The sequence below is a fragment of the Chelon labrosus genome, assembly GCF_963514085.1.
Source record: "Chelon labrosus genome assembly, chromosome: 2".
Classification (NCBI taxonomy): Eukaryota; Metazoa; Chordata; class Actinopteri; order Mugiliformes; family Mugilidae; genus Chelon; species Chelon labrosus.
In genome coordinates, this window is record NC_140338.1 from 3,290,136 (window position 1) to 3,312,060 (window position 21,925).

At 40.2% G+C, this 21,925-nt stretch overlaps 1 protein-coding gene and 1 pseudogene across 2 annotated transcripts; both read left to right on the forward strand.

Annotated features, from left to right (window-relative positions):
- Positions 1-8,589: 8,589 nt before the first annotated feature.
- On the forward strand, positions 8,590-11,208 carry LOC311501084 (E3 ubiquitin-protein ligase TRIM21-like). The gene has a single exon (XM_084562744.1). The coding sequence runs from the start codon at positions 8,593-8,595 to the stop codon at positions 10,234-10,236; it is 1,644 nt and encodes a 547-aa protein (XP_084418870.1). The 5' UTR covers positions 8,590-8,592; the 3' UTR covers positions 10,237-11,208.
- Positions 11,209-13,416: 2,208 nt separating this feature from the next.
- Positions 13,417-20,712, forward strand: LOC311506347 (annotated as a pseudogene). Its single transcript has 3 exons — positions 13,417-15,148; positions 15,614-15,629; positions 19,052-20,712. The product of its transcript is annotated as an uncharacterized misc_RNA (transcript).
- Positions 20,713-21,925: the final 1,213 nt, after the last annotated feature.

The window sequence follows — 21,925 nt, forward strand, 5'->3', positions numbered from 1 at the left end:
CATATGAGTGCCTGTCTTAGGGAAGTCGGCACAGCGGTTACGCTCAGTGTTCCTGTGTGGCCCTTTATCACCCCCCCCCCCCTTCCCCCCTTTGGTCTGGTGTGAGGGTGATGTTTTAAGGTGGCAGATCGGGATGATGCCTCAGTATTTGAGCTGAAGGGCTCAACTGTCTTCCCTCTTGCTTTGGAAGTAGCAAGAGTTTCCCAAGCCACCTGTATCATATTCCTGTTGTCCTGCCCGGTGGGGTCACCTTGGCATTTCATGAGTACAACGTGAGTGCGTACACATGGGTGGAGGCTCTGCAAGAATAAGGAATTGAAGGTGGAGTTTTCTTCTAAGGCTGATGCATTCTTGCCCTGGAAGTACGCATGTCTCAAACATTTGTAATAATCTCTTGGATGCTCATGACGGGTATGTTTAATTTGGAGGGCTGCAACCATCAGCAGTAGAGGAAAATTCTTCTTTCAGTGCTACCAGGTCTGCTAAGTAGCACATAGCTTTCTTATTGGCCATTTGTACCTCATAGAGGAGGCAAGCAAGTCCAAGGGACTCTACTTCTTAGGTAGCTTTGGCACCATGTAGTGGCTCTAGTGGGCACAACAAATTTGGTAACAAAGTAAATTCAGGTTTACAAGTTTACTTACCAAAAACTCATGCAAAACATATAATAATTGAAATGCAGGGCAGTAACAGTTAAAGGCATGTTAACTTAGGCTGGAACACATGTCAGTAACAGCTAGGTTACACAACTTTATGTTTCACAGTCCTGGTAGCACACTGTGGCTCCGTCTCAGAATCTTTATCTTACTTATGCGGAAATGGATGGCAGTAACAGCCGGGTACAAATTCTTTATGTCACAGGGCTGGTGACACACTGTGGATTAGTTAAACAGGGAGCACTTAACTTAACAAGAAACAGCTTTACTGGATTACATGAATATGTGGTATTCAAATGCTGAACAGAAATTCTTACAGTTAAGAAGAGTAAGTTCAACTTGAATTAGCAAGCAGTAAAAGCAACACTTGGCGTAAAACTATGGCTACTTAAGATGGTAGTTATTAATAATGAATTATTAATACATTATCAATATATGAATACATTCATTATAACCACAATGCACCTGTTTGTACAGGTAACAACAAGTACAACTGGACGTCTACTCCTGTGGTAGACTAGTGGGACTGAACGTGAAGACTTTTGGCAAGTCTAAAAGTTGTTCAAAATATTTTTGGCTTGGCCAAAAATTATGCTGAAATTAACATTGCACAATTATGAATAACTGCCAACGGTACTCTGCCTCATACGGGGCACCATTTGTTGGGCCAGCGTAACACGTGATCACCATTTGTTGGATCTGCCTACTAAGGGCACTAAACATTGGGGTTTGGCTTCATAAATAATTACTAACTATCAAAAATAATTATTCAATATTAAATAATTGGACCTAAATATACTAGATCACCTCGGGGCACCACCCTTCTGAGAAGGGAAAAGATAGCCAATTCAGTAAATCAGTCCCATAATATTTACTAAATTGTCAATTTGGAACTCTGATTAATAATTAATAATTAATATTAGTTAATAATTAACTAATAACTAAAAACAATATTACCACATTAATAGCTAGTTAAGGTGAAGGAATTTGGAGTTCTGGGCAGTGTAGAGGTTGGCAGAATTCACTCTTGTGCAACATTAAACAGACAACAGGTATGTTTAAAAGATATTTATTGATAGAGAATAAAAGTAAAAGCAGGCAATCTATCTGCAGTGTGTGTGTGTGTGTGTGTGTGTGTGTGTGTGTGTGTGTGTGTGTGTGGTGTGGGTGGGTGGGTAGGTATGTTAGAATGGCTGCTGAGGCCTTGAAGAAAATGGCTAACCAAGTGGTGACACTTAGACCATGTGCTGGCTGAGTGCATGTGTGGAATTTATAAGAGTGTGTGTTTTATGAGGTGCCAGGTTAGAGGAAGGATGGCTAGCTTGGCATGCGAGTGATCCTGAGTCTATGTGTTGCATAACCTAAACTAACATCAACTCAACAATGTGGCAGAGCCAACTATACCATAACCTGACTACCAAAATGATAACAACTGAATACAAAATATACACAACATCAAATCAAAGTTTAGAGTTGTATACTTAGCTTAGCTTGACTAGGCCCAGGTCACACATAACAGAACTTTTGCAGCTTCCTTGAGTAGCTGCTCTGGTTAGCAGACTACTAGAAGCAGCCAGCAGCACAGCAGCAGCAGAGCAGCTGGCGGTCCAGAGTGGAACATGGTAAGAGTGGAAGAGAGAGAACAAAGGCTGAACAGAGCCTTTATATGACCTGATGACCTCAGAGGCAACAGGCCACAGTCAGCCAGTGGTGGCTGCTGGATCAGGTTTCACACCTGGGATTGTGGGACTTTAGGGTTCCCTTGCTTTTCTTCGTCTCCAAGACAAAGACAACCATGTGGTCAAAACTTGGTTATGCGCGGTGAGCCTCCATTGCTCACCACCAGGTTCAGGTCCCAACATAGGAGTCAACAATTATGAGACAATTATGATAGCAGGAAGACATGTCAGATCACCTAAACCCGAAATAAAGTCATCAGTGGGGAGGAAGGGGTTTTAATTGGCCAATAAACTTCAGCTCTCTATGGCTGGACAGAGCCTATAACCATTGTAAGGATGCAACTGTCTCAGGTTTGAGTAATGTTTATGACAATCTAAAAGTATATACAACTACCTGGATTAAAACAAAATAATATTTCTTCCTTTCACATGGTGAAAGTACTATGAAATCAATCGTCCAGTTTTTAAAATTACCCTGTGGAGGTAGATGACCAAGTTGCGGAACTTATGGATATCGATGAGCTTTGTTTGCTGAACATGTGACACATTTCTAGAAATCATCTGATGAGAAGTTTCCCTTCACATTGTACGTGTGAAAATGCTCTTACTTTCACTATTAAACATAGTCCTGAGTTGTACTGTTGTTTTTCTTTGATTTGATTTCACCAAAGGTTTAAGTGAATGCCAATCATGTTCATTCAGGATTTCAGCTGGCAATGAGACAGGGAGAACATGAAAACTCCACACAGAAATGCCCAGTCGGCCCATAGATTTTATAGGCTTGTATATTGTAAATATTATATATTACGCCTGTTGATACTATTTGTCCTAAATTTCTATATCCTTATATAGTGTTTGTTAAGTATATTTTTATAGTTACAACATATATTAATATCCTTGTATATTGCAAAAACACCTTTTAAACATTTCTACCTCATTATACTTTTTTTAATTTACTTTTACTTTTACCTTTATATACTTTGTCGCCAAGACGTGCTGACTTGTGATTCCAACAGTCTCAGTCCCCCCCACCCCCCACTGCGAAAAGGAGTGTGACAAAATTTTGCACAAACTGCCATGTTTTATTTTAACAATATAAGTGAAACAGAAACTTATATTTCTCAGTTGCACAAATCCTTCAATAGAACATTTGAAAATCACACTTAAGAGAATCCAGTTATTCAACTATTGCAATTACAACAGGAAACACACTTCTTAAGGTGCACAATCTCCACCTCCAACATTGCCAAAAGACAATTATCAGTTATCAAAAGTCCAGAGTATTGCCAAAAGACAGTTATGCAATTGAATTGCAGTTGAAACTGACATCAAAAGACCTTAGACTACAATAATATAACTCTTATACAAAACATCCATGAATTGCAAATTTAAATAAACATGCCCTTACATGCTAAATGTCATTAGACACTATATTAATCTTCAGGGAGGAACAATTAGCTCCTTGGTTACTGCCTCCAATTCAATGCTTGGTACACTTTTAGTTATGACTGGTTAAACTATGTTTGACACGAAATAGAGTTGTAGCAAATGTTCATCTTTGAAACCTGCAGATATGAAAATTCCATTGGCTAATTACAGGACCCAACATGATGGAAATAAATAATAACTGAACTTGGAACAGTTTTGTTGCAAAGCACAATTTTATGGTGAAATTAGATCTGGTGTTTCTTAAGATGAATTACTGTTGTATAAGCATTGCAAGCATCATAGCAAAAAGGCTAACAAACGTATCCCAACAATTAACATTAGCCCTTCATTCATGACATGGATACTGTAATCATACAGAGAGAACATAGCATACCTTTATCTTTTCTTTTTTTTCCTAAACTGGTCACCTGATGGCTTTGACCTTTCTCTGTCCATCTGTTTATTTGACGCTCGACAATCAACAGATTTCCATCCAACGCTGTCACTCACGACCAGAAGTCAAGACTAAACCAATTCACCTTGGTGACCACATAATCATTTTGTATTACCTATTTTTATCTGGCCATTTCACACAATTCATGAAAAACAAAAACGTGCAGGAATTATAGCCCTTTATTTACAATATAATGAAATGTCAAGGTGTGACTGACTTTTGCCCTTTTATACAGTGGACCCCCCCGTCCTTCTGTGCACGGCACCTTCTCAGCAGGGGTGCCTGCAGCTGCAGGGGGTGACAATATCCCCACACATATATGACAGATAATAGAAAACCATGTAGCAGCGCAGATCTATTTATTTATTTATTTATTTTCAAGTGCTCTTGCCGCCCCCCTTGTGTCATGAAAAAATGCCGCCCCGTGCATACCTGTCAAGTTTTGGATTTGAAAATAAGGGAAATTTTCCGGCGCCCGCCGCGAGCAATCCCGCCACCCCAACCAAGCTCCAGTATCCCTTACATTTTAAGACAGGTGTACAAGAAAGCTAAAATCACCACTTGTCAACCACTTATAATTGGCTTTATGCACAGCTGCACTACTTCCTGAACTTCAGCTGGCTCCTTTGTTTCCGGTCTGCCATTATTGGACAAACTGATTAATCCAGGTGTGCCTGACCTCAGTAGTTACAACAACAATAATCAGACACACCTGGATTAATCAGATTTACATGAGGGTTTTGTTTTTTTTTGCCGGGGTATTATTATTTTTTTAATAACACAGGTTAAAATACGGGAGAGTTACGGGAAAATACTAATACGGGAGGACGGGGGGAAAGAAGGGTAAAATACAGGACTTTCCAATAGAAAAGGAGATCAAACACAAGAACTGTTGGGCTTGTGTTTTTATACTGACATCTCAACATGAAGCAGGAAATGAATTATGACAACCAGAGCTGCAGTCAGAGGAGGAGTAAAACTGGCCAGACCAGACTCAACGTCACTTTCCTGAAATGAAAGTGAAACTTTGTCAGACCGACGGCAGAGCTGCAGTTCAGACAAATATCTAGAGACTCTGTCTGCTCCCAGATTCTTTAGAAATCAAAACAAATTCCTCCAAAGAACAAGAACATTAAATGTCAGACCTCTCTGATTGATAACTGGTCGACAGTTTGAACTATTTGACTGAAACACGGCTGCAGCACGATGACTATGTCAGTTTAAATGAGTCCACCCAGTCACAGCAATGATCACATTCCTCGAAGCGCAAGCAGACGAGGAGGAGTGGCAGCAAACGTCCACATCAAATACTGGTGAGTACAGCTGATTACTGTGTCTCAACAACCAGCAACAGTGCAAACATTAGTGCTTTAGAACAAAATACAAAGTCCTAAAAAAATTTATGTAGTTCCTCTCTGTCTCCACCTGAGGTCAGTAAAACGACAGCCATCAGGAGCCTGATGAACTTCAGACTCAGGTGGAACTGCAGATGGTTGTAAAACAGACCACTTTTTATGAGCTTCTATAAACTGATACCAGGGGATAAATAAGTAAAGGTCTCAGTGTATTTTGAACTCATTATGTCTGAAATCTAGGGAGCCCCTAAAGAGACATGGAAGGAAAAAAAAATGTTTAAAAAATAAAGATGTACTTCTGCAATATATCTTCTGCAATATATACTTCTGGGTCAGCTTAGAGACTGTAAACAAAGACAACAATGGAGAGCATTAATCGGGGGGGGGGGGGGGGGGGGTCATAGAGTTTTATTTTGAGATTGGCCTCAAATATAAAGACATTAAATCAGTGCTTGCTCGTAAACACTGTTTTCATATAAGAGACATATGAAGCGACTTAACACAAGAGGACACTCTCGTCAAAAAACCTACTGTGACTTGGTGGTCCTGATTGAACCAAATGCAATACTCTGGACAGCTTCACGGTTACCAGTGGATGTTTGCTAAATGCAGAGAACATGGACTACGAGTGAGTGTCATTAAGGCAGGCAAGACAGCCCAACTTCATTTGGCTTCATTTGGAGTCTTATGATAAACTGAAGCCATATAGCATTTTTGCCAATGGGAGTATTGATATTGATTGTACTTAGGTTGGGTCGAGTTAGGTCGGCCTGGGAAATATACAACTTGAGCAATGTTATTAGATATGCTTACATCTTCCCTCAGTCTCTATGATACACTGGCAGCAAAAACGTACATGGAATACAGATGATATTTCTCATTAAGAAAATGTTTCTTACTGGTGAGAAAATAAGTGTTTACCATTGTTGGCACACAATCTCACCCTGTCTTTTATGAAATACGTGAGAATTATTTTTTAATGGAGGTATTACCTGAAGTTTAATCTTCAAGCAAAATCTCTCGATCTCTCTCTCAGTCTGTCATTAATTATTACTTTATAACACATATTGTTCCTACTGCCACAGACCTGTTCGCTTATGTCACTGTCAGATGAGTGTCCATGATCCAGTAGATCTGTAACCAAATCATCCGCATCAAGTTGAGATCCATCCTCAGTCAACTGCGAATCTGCTCCCCCAGTGATGCAGACAGATAAATCCCCAGATAAAGAGTCTTCACAACATTCATCCTCTTCGGATGAAGACTGATCTGTTGAAGGTCCTTCTTCTTTTGTGCAAATATAAAATCTAAGCAGCTTCAGTTTGGTTTGTTCATACAGTCTACGAACAGTGTCATCCAAAGAGATCTGCTTTCTTTTAAAATTACAGACCTCAAAGGTAAAGTCATCAGCTTGCCCTTTGGTTGAGTGCCCATTTTGGAAAAATAGCTCCTCTCCTAGCTCCAAAATCTGAGCAACAATTGTTTTTTCCACAGTTGCATGTCTTGTTCCTCCACCATTTTTGGTTCTCACTTGAAGGTATGCATTATTGTAAAAATGAAGCCATCAAATTTCAATCTTCCTGCGAAGTCTTTTCTGCCGCAGTATTTCTCCGTCTTGCCATCCCCTCACCTGGGTGAGGGGCACACCTTTTGTCCTTGATCTCATTTTCCAAGTTTCTATTTTATCTCTTAATCTTTGGATAAGAGTCTCTTTATCAAGGCTGCACATTGTGGACAGCCTTGATAAAGGCTACTCTGTCACCATATGAAGTGATATATGGCCATTTGCTCATCAGTCATAACGGAAATCACTTCCTTGTCAACCTGCAAGCAGAAAACAGAAAATATTAGAAGAAATACTTGAAACATTTACTTAGAACATGAATTGTAAATGTATAGAAGGAGAGAGAGAGAGAGCTGGTTTACTTCACACAAAGTCTGTTATATCAATTTCTATTCTACAGAAACCTGGTCTGTTTTGTCTTGAATTAAATGGGTTCAGCTCAGTAGTAAATGAACAGCCCTGCACGTGGCAGCACATTTATCTGTTCAATCCATACTAATGCTTTGGATAGGACAATGGTCTGTCAGTGATCTGTTGGTTGATTTTACTGCCTTCCTGTTATTTTGATGTAGTTTTGGACTTGTTTAGGACTGGCCAAAGTTAGGTTAATAAGCTAACTGCATACGGACATTGAAATGTATTTTCAAGGTTTCTGCTCACTGCTCACATTAAAGTGCAATCACTGGCAAGAGTTGCTTTATTGAACTCTATTCTGTGCAAAGCTTTTACGTTTAGCCATCACTGGGACTAGCAAGATCAAAGTCTACCTTTTAAACTTTGGCCAACTGAGGCACAAACTGTGTCACACCATGTCTATTATTTTCGCTTTAGTATTTGTGGTTACTGATAAATTCTCGGTGCAGAATATTTGTAAACCTTTCGAAAGTACAGTTTTGCAAAAGAAATATTCAACAAGACCAGCCTCTACAGTGTGTGTTTCTTGCCATGGCGTCCACAGTTACCATGGTAACCATTTTGTGACATAAAAAGACTTACAGCTCGATTTACAGATTTAAGTGTATAACACATCAACATCTGTAACCCTAACATATGGTTGGACTGGTTTAGCTTTATGTTAGTGCGCTACATTACTGACTTATTACGTTACTGAATGAATTCTATGCCCACCTTGTCTCTTTTCATGTGCATGATGTCCACTTGAGGGACCTCTCTTGACCGCAGGAACTGTTCCGTATCCTCCTCCATGACTCCCTCCATTTGCTGATTCCCAAATGGCCAAGCGACCAGGTGATAAACAAGCTTGTGTTTTGTGATATATCGCAAGGAATTTGTTGTTTTTTTCTTGAACTTCTTAAACTTTTTTTTCCTTCCATGTCCCTTTAGAGGCTCCTTAGAAATCTGATGGAAGTTCAATCACTTACTGTATAAATAATCAATAAATCTCTACTTAAACTGTGTTTTTTCTCTCTTTCTCTCTTGTTGTCATTGTGTAGACATGTCTGCTGCAAGATGTTTGAGATCTGAAGATCAGTTTCGGTGCTCCATCTGTCTGGATGTGTTCACTGATCCAGTCACTACACCATGTGGACACAACTTCTGTAAACACTGCATCACTCAACAATGGGATACTACTGATCTATACAAGTGTCCCCTGTGCAAAGAGATGTTCCACACTAGACCTCAGCTGAAGATCAACACTTTGTTCTCTGAGATGGTTGCTCAATTCAGACATGAAGCACAACAGAAAGGTAGCAGCAGCAGCTCAGAGCAACAAGCTGCCAAACCAGGAGAAGTTCCCTGTGACGTCTGCACTGGAATCAAACTGAAGGCCCTGAAGTCCTGCCTGGTGTGTCTGCTCTCCTACTGTGACTCTCACCTGGAGCCTCATCTGACAGTGTCACGCCTGAAAAGACATCAGCTGATCCACCCTGTGGACAACCTGGAAGACAGGATGTGTAGGAAGCATGATAAACCTCTGGAGCTGTTCTGTAAGACCGACCAGACATGTGTCTGCATGCTCTGCTCGGTTTTAGACCACAAGACACATGAGTTTGTTCCTTTGAAAGAAGAATATGAAGGAAAGAAGGCAGAGCTGGGGAAGACAGAGGATGAAATTCAGCAGATGATCCAGAAGAGACGTCTGAAGATTGAGGAGATGAAAGAGTCAGTGAAGATGAATAAAGATGCTGCAGACAGAGAGAAAGCAGAAGGTGTTCAGGTCTTCGCTGCTCTGAAGGAGTCTGTTGAGAGAGGCCTGAACCAGCTCATAAAGGAGATCGAAGACAAACGGAAAACAACAGAGAAACAGGCTGAAGGTCTCATCAAAGATCTGGAACAGGAAGTCTTTGAGCTGATGAAGAGGAGCTCTGAGATAAAACAGCTCTCACGCTCTGAAGACCACCTCCACCTCCTCCAAAGCTTCTCCTCCCTGAAAGCTGCTCCACCCACCAAGGACTGGACAGAGGTCAGCGTCCGTCCACCATCATATGAGGGGACTGTGGTGAGAGCTGTGACTCAGCTGGAGGAGACACTCAGTAAAGACATGAAGAAGCTGCTTGAGGCTGAGCTGAAGAGGTTCCAGCAGTATGCAGTGGATGTGACTCTTGATCCTGATACAGCACATCCTGAACTCATCCAGTCTGATGATGGAAAACAAGTTCACTGTGGAGACGTGAGGAAGAATCTTCCAGACAACCCAGAGAGATTTTCTACATGTGTCAACGTTTTAGGAAAAAAGAGTTTCTCTTCAGGTAGATTTTACTTTCAGGTTCAGGTTAAAGGAAAGACTGACTGGGATCTAGGAGTGGCCAGAGAGTCAATCAACAGGAAGGGAAAAGTCACCCTGAGACCTAAGAATGGTTTCTGGACTATATGGTTGAGAAATGGAATTGAGTATAAAGTCAATGCCAGTCCTCCAGTCAGTCTCTCTCTTCGTTCTCGTCCTGAGAAGGTGGGGGTGTTTGTGGATTATGAGGAGGGTCTGGTCTCCTTTCATGATGTAGATACTGCAGCTCTTATCTACTCCTTTACTGGCTGCTCCTTCACTGACAAACTTTACCCATTCTTCAGTCCCTTTCTTTGTAAAAATGGTATAAACTCTGCACCTCTGATCATCTGTCCTGTCAATCAAACTGTCTGATCCATTTTAATGATGAAGCTTTGAGATGAATGAATGAACTTATTGATCTTCACACTTTATTTGCATTTTGTAAATATACCATATGTTTTCATAGTACAACATTGTCACAGCTGTCAATACAAGGATATCAGTACAGTTATGACCATAAGCACTATATTTTGACACACATGTTGTTGTAAACGAGGTATTCACATCCAAATTGGACTAAAGGATGAAGATTTACAATCATATTTGTGTTCAGGACATGTGTTGCTGTCAGTGTGATGCTGTGGAAATGGGATCAAAGTTGTTGGCGTCACATTTCTTCTCCAAGTCACAGAATAACTTCCAGGAGAGCTGAAACACGTTCGTGACTAACTACAGGTTTATTAGAGATGGTGATTAAAGTCTGTGTAGATGTTCACTGTTCTTGCCTCATCATGTTAACATGCTTCAATAAGAGCCTCTAGCTCAGAAATATTTAATTTTTAAGATGTAATAATTATGATTGTGGTGTTTTGCCGACTCCCTTTTGGTCTCTAAATACAGAACCATCAACAAACAGCTCCAGGTTTACTCTGATGGTGAGCTTATTACTTTCATACAGCTCTGGATGTTCTACAGTAATTGCAAACTGAATGTCTGACTGTGAGAAGAACAGTTTTAATATAACTGAACAGAAGTGCTGTGGTGTTTAATCAGCTTCATGCAAAACAAGTAATGGACTTTATCTGATGGTATGATGGAAAATCCTCTGCTTGGTAGTAATTTTCCTGTGTAAATCCTGATGCCTTATACTCCCCTGTTTTCTGCTGCTCGTACTCAGTTTTGCGTGCTCCTCTGATCCATACAGGAGTGTGATTCAATGCCTTTTATTAAATATCCATAAAAGACAAACCTTTGTAGTTACATTTTTATTTTAAGGGTCAAGAATTCTGAGACCAAGAATAGCAGGAAGACACGTCAGATCACCTGAACCCAACATACAGTCATTAGTGGGGATGAAAGGGTTTTAATTGGCCAATAAAGTTCAGCTCTCTATGGCTGTACAGAGCCTATAACCATTGTAAAGATGCATGTGTCTCAGGTTTGAGTAATGATTATGACAGTCTAAAAGTATATACAACTACCTGGATTAAAACAAAATAATATTATTTCTTTGACATGGTAAAAGTTCTATGAAATCAATCATCCAGTGTTAAAAATGACCTTGTGGGGTTGGAACTTATGGATATCGATGAGCTTTGTTTGCTGAACATGTGACACATTTTTTGATATCATCTGAATGCAAAGGCTGAAAGCCTGAAAGCCCTCTAGTGTTCCAGATGGCATTAACAACTGAATACCCCTCCCCCTCCCCCCATCACGTGGTCTCAACCATGTGCCAAATTATCATTAAATTATCATTAAACCAAAAATGGTTTAGAATCAGACCCGTTCCAGATTTTGTCAGAAAACAAGGCTCCAGAGTTTTACCTAAATGCTTTTGAGTTGCTCTGTATGGATGATGCACACGAGCTGAAACCTGCTGGCGGTTGATTCTATGGTTTATGTCTTTTTAAGTTTTGGGCTAAAAGTTAGTTGGAGATAAACAACAAAAAGTGAGAAACTAATTTATGATGTGTGACGGATGAATACAGAAGTGATTTTAGATAGAGAGCAGGAGTGTGTCAGTAACATTATCAGGTCAGCTTGTCACTAGCCAAGAAGCTAATGCTAGATCAGAGCATCACTACTTTATGAATGAGCATCACTACTTTATAAAAAAAAAAAGTGATGATGATTCAACAGTATCAAATAAGAAAGTTAACTTTGGTTTTACTTGTGGACGGGACCGACGTGAATGTGTCACAGTTTGGATGAAAACATCAGACTCTGCAGTGAAGTCTGGTGTCTTCTCTGCATCAAGGAGTTCCGCATAAGGACCACCATGAAGAGAGTTTGTGACAGACAGAAATCTGAAACATATTCAGTTCTGAGAAACAGATCCAGGCACAGCCCCCACTATCACAACTCAGTGGCTGCAGGACTCAGGAGAATGACTCAATGTTAAGCTACAAAACCAGGTTTGTTCAGAACTGAGCAGGCAGGAAATAAAGCATTACAAGACCAGTCTTGACGGCTGGGACGCTTGACAAAACTGACAAGACGACCAGGCAATGACAAACACCAAGCACAAGACTTAAATACACAAAGCAAGGACAATGACACATGTGCAAACAATCAGGGCGGGGCTGCGGCAATCAGGAGAAGTAAAACTGGCCAGACCTTTTCATTCTCACGTTTAGCAAGTGACCAGGGCTGCCTTCTTTCACCTGCACAGTATCATCAAAATTAGGAACGTCCTGTCTCACCTCTACTTTCTTCTCTCTCGCACTGAGCTCCTTTCTTTAAATTTCTTATTTCATTTATTTTATCCTACTACTCATGCATATGCGGTATACAGTGTTAATAGTTGTGTATCCCTCTCTCCATCTCCCTTCCCCTTTTGTACTTTGTTTTCAGGGGGGTTGACTTGTGATTGTTAAATGTGATTCATTTGTCTGTGTCTATACTTCAAACGCAACAACTCTGCAATGTGTTGTTTTTATACTCGTATATCAAAGTGAAGCATGAAACATACTGTGACAAACAGAACCACAGAGAAGTAAAACAGGACAGACCAGATTCAACGTCACTTTCCTGAAATGAAAGTCAAAATTTGTCAGAGCGACGGCAGAGCTGCAGTCCAGATGAATCTCTTTGTTTCTGTCTGAAGAAAATTCAACTGAGTTCATCTGTTCTTTCTCAACATCTGACTCAAATACTGGTGAGTACAGCTGATAATATTTACTGTGTTTCAACAACAAGCATCAAAACTTAGAGCTTCAGTCCAGACATTAGTGCTTTGGAACAAAATATAAAATGTGCTTCAATCTTGTTCCAACTAACGCAACTCCACCTATTCATTCACAAGTTTAAATGTTGTTTTTACAAAAAGTGATCAAAAACTGATGCCTATTAAATAATAAATGAAGTCTGATGTAGTTCCTCTCTGTCTCCACATGAGGCCAGTAAAACAACAACCATCAGGAGAGTTTGATGAACTTTCGACTCAGGTGGAGCTGTAGATGGTTGTAAAACAGACATATTGACCTCTTTTTCTGTGCTGTTAAAGATAAAATAAAGGTCTCAGTGTATTTTAAACTTATTACGTCTGAAGTCTGATAGAAGTTCAATAACTCATCAATAATCAATAAATCTCTACTTAAACTGTGTGTTTTCTCTCTTTCTCTCTTGTTGTCAGTGTGTAGACATGTCTGCTGCCAGATGTCTGAGATCTGAAGATCAGTTTCTGTGCTCCATCTGTCTGGATGTGTTCACTGATCCAGTCTCTACACCATGTGGACACAACTTTTGCAAACACTGCATCACTCAACACTGGGATCATAATGACGTTTGCAAGTGTCCAATGTGTAATAAGGTGTTCGCGACAAGACCTGAACTAGCCATCAACACTTTCATCAATGAGATGGTTGCTCAGTTCAGACATGAAGCTCAACAGAAAGCCAGCAGCAGCAGCTCAGAGCAACAAGCTGCCAAACCAGGAGAAGTTCCCTGTGACGTCTGCACTGGAACCAAACTGAAGGCCCTGAAGTCCTGCCTGGTGTGTCTGCTCTCCTACTGTGACTCTCACCTGGAGCCTCATCTGACAGTGTCACGCCTGAAAAAACATCAGCTGATCCACCCTGTGGACAACCTGGAAGACAGGATGTGTAGGAAGCATGATAAACCTCTGGAGCTGTTCTGTAAAACCGACCAGACATGTGTCTGCATGCTCTGCTCTGTTTTAGACCACAAGACACATGAGGTTGTTCCTCTAAAAGAAGGATATGAAGGAAAGAAGGCAGAGCTGGGGAAGACAGAGGATGAAATTCAGCAGATGATCCAGAAGAGACGACTGAAGATTGAGGAGATGAAAGAGTCAGTGAAGATGAGTAAAGATGCTGCAGACAGAGAGAAAGCAGAAGGTGTTCAGGTCTTCGCTGCTCTGAAGGAGTCTGTTGAGAGAGGCCTGAACCAGCTCATAAAGGAGCTCGAAGACAAACGGAAAACAACAGAGAAACAGGCTGAAGGTTTCATCAAAGATCTGGAACAGGAAGTCTCTGAGCTGATGAAGAGGAGCTCTGAGATAAAGCAGCTCTCACGCTCTGAAGACCACCTCCACCTCCTCCAAAGCTTCTCCTCCCTGAAAGCTGCTCCACCCACCAAGGACTGGACAGAGGTCAGCGTCCGTCCACCATCATATGAGGGGACTGTGGTGAGAGCTGTGACTCAGCTGGAGGAGACACTCAGAAAAGACATGAAGAAGCTGCTTGAGGCTGAGCTGAAGAGGCTCCAGCAGTATGCAGTGGATGTGACTCTTGATCCTGATACAGCACATCCTCACCTCATCCTGTCTGATGATGGAAAACAAGTGAATCATAGTGATGTGAAGAAGAATCTTCCAGACAACCCAGAGAGATTTTCTACATGTGTTTGTGTTTTAGGAAAGAAGAGTTTCTCTTCAGGTAGATTTTACTTTCAGGTTCAAGTTAAAGGAAAGACTGAATGGGATCTAGGAGTGGCCAGAGAGTCAATCAACAGGAAGGGATCCATCAAACTGAGTGCTCAGGATGGTTTCTGGACTGTATGGTTGAGAAATGGAAATGAATACAAAGCCCTTGATGATCCTCGAGTCAGTCTCTCTCTTGGTTCTCGTCCTGAGAAGGTGGGGGTGTTTGTGGATTATGAGGAGGGTCTGGTCTCCTTTCATGATGTTGATACTGCAGCTCTTATCTACTCCTTTACTGGCTGCTCCTTCACTGACAAACTTTACCCATTCTTCAGTCCCTTTCTTTGTAAAAATGGTAAAAACTCTGCACCTCTAATCATCTGTCCTGTCAATCAAACTGTCTGATCCATTTAATGATGATGCTTTGAGATGAATGAACTTGTTGATCTTCACACTTTATTTGCATTTTGTAAATATACCATATGTTTTCATAGTACAACATTGTCACAGCTGTCAATACAAGGATATCAGTACAGTTATGACCATAAGCACTATATTTTGACACACATGTTGTAAACAAAGTATTCACATCCAAATTGGATTAAAGGATGAGGATTTACAACCATATTTGTGTTCAGGACATGTGTTGCTGTCAGTGTGATGCTTTGGAAATAGGATTAAACTTATTTGTGTGAGCGTCACATTTCTTCTCCAAGTCACGGAATAATTTCCAGGAGAGCTGAAACAAGTTTGTGACTAACTATAGGTTTATTAGAGAAGGTGATTCAAGTCTGTGTAGATGTTCACTGTTCTGGCGTCATCATGTTAACAATCTCTGATGTTGATCTTATTACTTTCATTCAGCTCTGGATGTTCTACAGTAACTGCAAACTGAATGTCTGACTGTGAGAAGAACAGTTTTAATATAACTGAACAGAAGTGCTGTGGTGTTTAATCAGCTTCATGCAAAACAAGTAATGGACTTTATCTGATGGTATGATGGAAAATCCTCTGCTTGGTAGTAATTTACTTTGTAAATCCTGATGCCTTATACTCCCCTGTTTTCTGCTGCTCGTACTCAGTTTTGCGTGCTCCTCTGATCCATACAGGAGTGTGATTCAATGCCTTTTATTAAATATCCATAAAAGACAAACCTTTGTAGTTACATTTTTATTTTAAGGGTCAAGAATTCTGAGACCAAGAATAGCAGGAAGACACGTCAGATCACCTGAACTCGACATACAGTCATCAATGGGGATGAAGGGGTTTTAATTGGCCATTAAAGTTCAGCTCTCTGTGGCTGGAAAGAGCCTATAACCATTGTAAAGATGCATGTGTCTCAGGTTTGAGTAATGATTATGACAGTCTAAAAGTATATACAACTACCTGGATTAAAACAAAATAATATTATTTCTTTGACATGGTAAGAGTTCTATGAAATCAATGATCCAGTGTTAAAAATGACCTTGTGGGGTTGGAACTTATGGATATCGATGAGCTTTGTTTGCTGAACATGTGACACATTTTTTGATATAATCTGAATGCAAAGGCTGAAAGCCTGAAAGCCCTCTAGTGTTCCAGATGGCATTAACAACTGAATACCCCTCCCCCTCCTCCCATCACGTGATCTCAACCATGTGCCAAATTATCATTAAATTGTCATTAAACCAAAAATGGTTTAGAATCAGACCCGTTCCAGATTTTGTCAGAAAACAAGGCTCCAGAGTTTTACCTACATGCTTTTGAGTTGCTCTGTATGGATGATGCACACGAGCTGAAACCTGCTGGAGGTTGATTTTATGGTTTATGTCTTTTTAAGTTTTGGGCTAAAAGTTAGTTGGAGATAAACAACAAAAAGTGAGAAACTAATTTATGATCTCTGATGGATGAATACAGAAGTGATTTTAAATAGAGAGCAGGAGTGTGTCAGTACCATTATCAGGTCAGCTAGTCACTAGCCAAGAAGCTAATGCTAGATCAGAGCATCACTACTTTATGAATGAGCATCACTACTTTATAAAAAAAAGTGATGATGATTCAACAGTATCAAATAAGAAAGTTAACTTTGGTTTTACTTGTGGACGGGACCGACGTGAATGTGTCACAGTTTGTATGAAAACATCAGACTCTGCAGTGAAGTCTGGTGTCTTCTCTGCATCAAGGAGTTCCGCATAAGGACCACCATGAAGAGAGTTTGTGACAGACAGAAATCTGAAACATATTCAGTTCTGAGAAACAGATCCAGGCGCAGCCCCCACTATCACAACTCAGTGGCTGCAGGACTCAGGAGAATGACTCAATGTTAAGCTACAAAACCAGGTTTGTTCAGAACTGAGCAGGCAGGAAATAAAGCATTACAAGACCAGTCTTGACGGCTGGGACGCTTGACAAAACTGACAAGACGACCAGGCAATGACAAATCAATCAATCAATCAATCAATCAATATTTATTTGTATAGCACCTTCCAGCACCCAATGGTGCACAAGGTGCTTTCCAGGGTAAAAACAAGAACAAAACAAGACAAACACCAAGCACAAGACTTAAATACACAAAGCAAGGACAATGACACATGTGCAAACAATCAGGGTGGGGCTGCGGCAATCAGGAGAAGTAAAAGTGGCCAGACCTTTTAATTCTCACATTTAGCAAGTGACCAGGGCTGCCTTCTTTCACCTGCACAATATCGTCAAAATTAGGAACGTCCTGTCTCACCTCTACTTTCTTCTCTCTCGCACTGAGCTCCTTTCTTTAAATTTCTTATTTCATTTATTTTATCCTACTACTCATGCATATGCGGTATACAGTGTTAATAGTTGTGTATCCCTCTCTCCATCTCCCTTCCCCTTTTGTACTTTGTTTTCAGGGGGGTTGACTTGTGATTGCTAAATGTGATTCATTTGTCTGTGTCTATACTTCAAATGAAAAAACTCTGCAATGTGTTGTTTTTATACTCGTATATCAAAGTGAAGCACGAAACATACTGTGACAAACAGAGCTGCAGTCAGAGAAGTAAAACAGGACAGACCAGATTCAACGTGACTTTCCTGAAATGAAAGTCAAAATTTGTCAGAGTGACGGCAGAGCTGCAGTCCAGATGAATCTCTGTGTTTCTGTCTGAAGAAAATTCAACTGAGTTCATCTGTTCTTTCTCAACATCTGACTCAAATACTGGTGAGTACAGCTGATAATATTTACTGTGTTTCAACAACCAGCATCAAAACTTAGAGCTTCAGTCCAGACATTAGTGCTTTAGAACAAAATATAAAATGTGCTTCAATCTTGTTCCAACTAACACAACTCCACCTTTTCATTCACAAGTTTGAATGTTGTTTTAACAAAAAGTGATCAAAAACTGATGCCTATTAACCCCCTTGTTGTCTTCGCGTTTACTACGCACCTTTTGTCCTTTTGACTGCTTATAAAACATGATGTATACATTTTTTTAATTTTATTATTTATTTTCACTTTAATTGAATTTGTTTCCAACACATTAACATACATTTTTTATTCAGTTTTGTAGTTTATGGTACAATACACCTAATTTACAAAAAAAATTATTTTTGAGTTAAAAAAAGCAGAAATACTGAATTATTTTTGCTATGCTTATGATCAGACGTGTATGTGTTGATCCATTATCACAGGTTGGTATATGTCAATGTTCAGGCGGGATATTGTTTTGAAACTTTTGATTTTTTTAATGGCAGCAAATAGTCACACCTGTTGTCCTCCCCGGTCAATTTGACCCGGGCTTTTTCAATTGGTTTCAGTGTAAATGTGTAAAATGATTACATCATTCTGTCTTACATATTTTTGGCCTACTTCATGACAAGTCATTGCCACATATTTTAAACTTTTTTATACATGTTTTATGTGTGGATGGGTGGGTGTGTGTGGGTGGTTGTATATGTTTGTGCGTGTGTTAATTGTGCTGAAAACGACAATAGTGTGACCCATTGCACCACTAAATATGACCGGGTCAAATTGACTCAGGAAGATAACCGGTGTTATAAATTTTGATAAAACACACATAATTTAACAAATATAATCATAATTAATTTAAGCTATAAAGAGTATAGCAGGGGACCATCCATGTAATTTTCAGGCGATTATATGGAAAAAAAAACAAAGTTATGACAGTTTACATTTTGAAATCGGGTCAAATTGACCCGAAGACAACAGGAGGGTTAAATAATAAATGAAGTCTGATGTAGTTCCTCTCTGTCTCCACCTGAGATCAGTAAAACAACAACCATCAGGAGAGTTTGATGAACTTAGAAGTTCAATAACTCATCAATAATCAGTAAATCTCTACTTAAACTGTGTTTTTTCTCTCTTTCTCTCTTGTTGTCAGTGTGTAGACATGTCTGCTGCCAGATGTCAGAGATCTGAAGATCAGTTTCTGTGCTCCATCTGTCTGGATGTGTTCACTGATCCAGTCACTACATCATGTGGACACAACTTCTGCAGACACTGCATCACTCAACACTGGGATCATAATGACGTTTGCAAGTGTCCATTGTGTAATAAGTTGTTTGAGACAAGACCTGAACTAGACATCAACACTTTGTTCTCTGAGATGGTTGCTCAGTTCAGACATGAATCTCAACAGAAAGCCAGCAGCAGCAACTCAGAGCAACAAGCTGCCAAACCAGGAGAAGTTCTCTGTGACGTCTGCACTGGAACCAAACTGAAGGCCCTGAAGTCCTGCCTGGTGTGTCTGCTCTCCTACTGTGACTCTCACCTGGAGCCTCATCTGACAGTGTCACACCTGAAAAGACATCACCTGATCCACCCTGTGGACAACCTGGAAGACAGGATGTGTAGGAAGCATGATAAACCTCTGGAGCTGTTCTGTAAGAGACGACCAGAAATGTGTCTGCATGCTCTGCTCTATTTTAGACCACAAGACACCTGAGGTTGTTCCTCTGAAAGAAGAATGTGAAGGAAAGAAGGCAGAGCTGGGGAAGACAGAGGATGAAATTCAGCAGATGATCCAGAAGGGACGACTGAAGATTGAGGAGATGAAAGAGTCAGTGAAGGTGAGTAAAGATGCTGCAGACAGAGAGAAAGCAGAAGGTGTTCAGGTCTTCACTGCTCTGAAGGAGTCTGTTGAGAGAGGCCTGAACCAGCTCATAAAGGAGATCGAAGACAAACAGAAAATAACAGAGAAACAGGCTGAAGATTTCATCAAAGATCTGGAACAGGAAGTCTCTGAGCTGATGAAAAGCTGAGCCTCCAAAGCTTCTCCTCTCTGAAAGCTGCTCCACCCACCAAGGACTGGACAGAGGTCAGCGTCCATCCACCATCATATGAGGGCACAGTGGTGAGAGCTGTGACTCAGCTGGAGGAGACACTCACTAAAGACATGAAGAAGCTGCTTGAGGCTGAGCTGAAGAGGCTCCAGCAGTATGCAGTGGATGTGACTCTTGATCCTGATACAGCACATCCTGACCTCATCCTGTCTGGTGATGGAAAACAAGTTCATGATAGTGATGTGAGGAAGAATCTTCCAGACAACCCAGAGAGATTTTCTACATGTGCATGTGTTTTAGGAAAGAAGAGTTTCTCTTCAGGTAGATTTTACTTTCAGGTTCAGGTTAAAGGAAAACCTAAATGGAATCTAGGAGTGGCCAGAGAGTCAATCAACAGAAAGGGAGATATCACAACAAGTCCTCAGAATGGTTTCTGGACTGTATGGTTGAGAAATGGAAATGAATACAAAGCCAGTGCGGGTCCTATAGTCCGTCTCTCCCTTCGTTCTCGTCCTGAGAAGGTGGGGGTGTTTGTGGATTATGAGGAGGGTCTGGTCTCCTTTCATGATGTAGATACTGCAGCTCTTATCTACTCCTTTACTGGCTGCTCCTTCACTGACAAACTTTATCCATACTTCAGTCCCTGTTGTAATCATAGTGGTAAAAACTCTGCACCTCTGATCATCTGTCCTGTCAATCAAACTGTCTGATCCATTTAATGATGAAGCTTTGAGATCAGTGAATGAACTTATTGATCTTCACACTTTATTCAAAAATAGGTATTCACATCCAAATTGGACTAAAAGATGAGGATTTACAACCATTTTTTTTGGTGTGTGATGCTGTGGAAACATGATCAAAGTTATTTGTGTGACCGTCACATTTCTTTAATAAGATTTTAACAAGTAAGAGAATAGAGCTGAAACAAGTTTGTGACAAACTACAAGTTTTCTATGATCTTATTACTTTCATACAGCTCTGGATGTTTAGAGTAATTACAAACTGTATGTCTGTCAGAGAAACAGTTTTAACATAACTGAACCGAAGTGATTTGGTTTTTAATCATTTTCAGACAAAGTACGTAATGAAAGAGACAATGATGTGATTATGTGATGGTGTTTATAACTGTTTTGTTAGTTTTTGACAATCATCTGGTTGGTAGTGATTTTCCTCTGTTCATCCTGATGCCTTATCCTCTCCTGTTTTCTGATGCTCATAGTCAGTTTTGTGAGATCCTCTGATCCATACTCAAGTGTGATTCAAAACCTTTTATTAGATATCCATAAAAGACAAACCTTTACCATCATGTTTTCATTTTAAGAGAAAAAAATGTTCCCACCCCAGTTTATCAGTGTATCTCCTGTCAGATGTGATGCAGCTGATTCAGAGAAGCAGATGGAGAACCACACTTTAATGCACTTCTTCCTAATTCAATAAGATTCATTGACAGAGAGGTAGGATGGAAGTAGATCAGTATGTTTATGACATTTTGATGTAACACACATGCTGCCTTATTAAAGTTATTATCAGTAGTACACTACGTTTATGATAGATCATGTGACCTGTGTGAAGTATTGTTTCAGTAAAACACTTACCTTTACTTTGACATTCAAACTGCTCTTCAAAATAAGAGCCCCTTTTAAAAAACCACCTGCTGTCACGTTGTGGCCCAGTCATCCTACTTCCATCAACCACAGTCATCTCCAGTGTTTGGTGTTGAACTGAAGGACGGGAGATGTTTAAATGATATCAGGTGACATGGACGGATGTTCTTGGTGATATTTCAGGATTTTCAGAGTGACACTTTCTTATTGGAGTTCAGAGACAAATGTAGTAGAGGAACTATTGATTTTACTTTCGTAGCGTTTAAGATTTTCAAAGGCGAACCACTGGGAGACTCAGAAAGGTGGCAGCTTGATGGCG

Coding starts and splice junctions, on each gene's coding strand:
- LOC311501084 (XM_084562744.1), top strand. CDS start 8,593: ATGTCTGCTGCAAGATGTTTGAGATCTGAAGATCAGTTTCGGTGCTCC.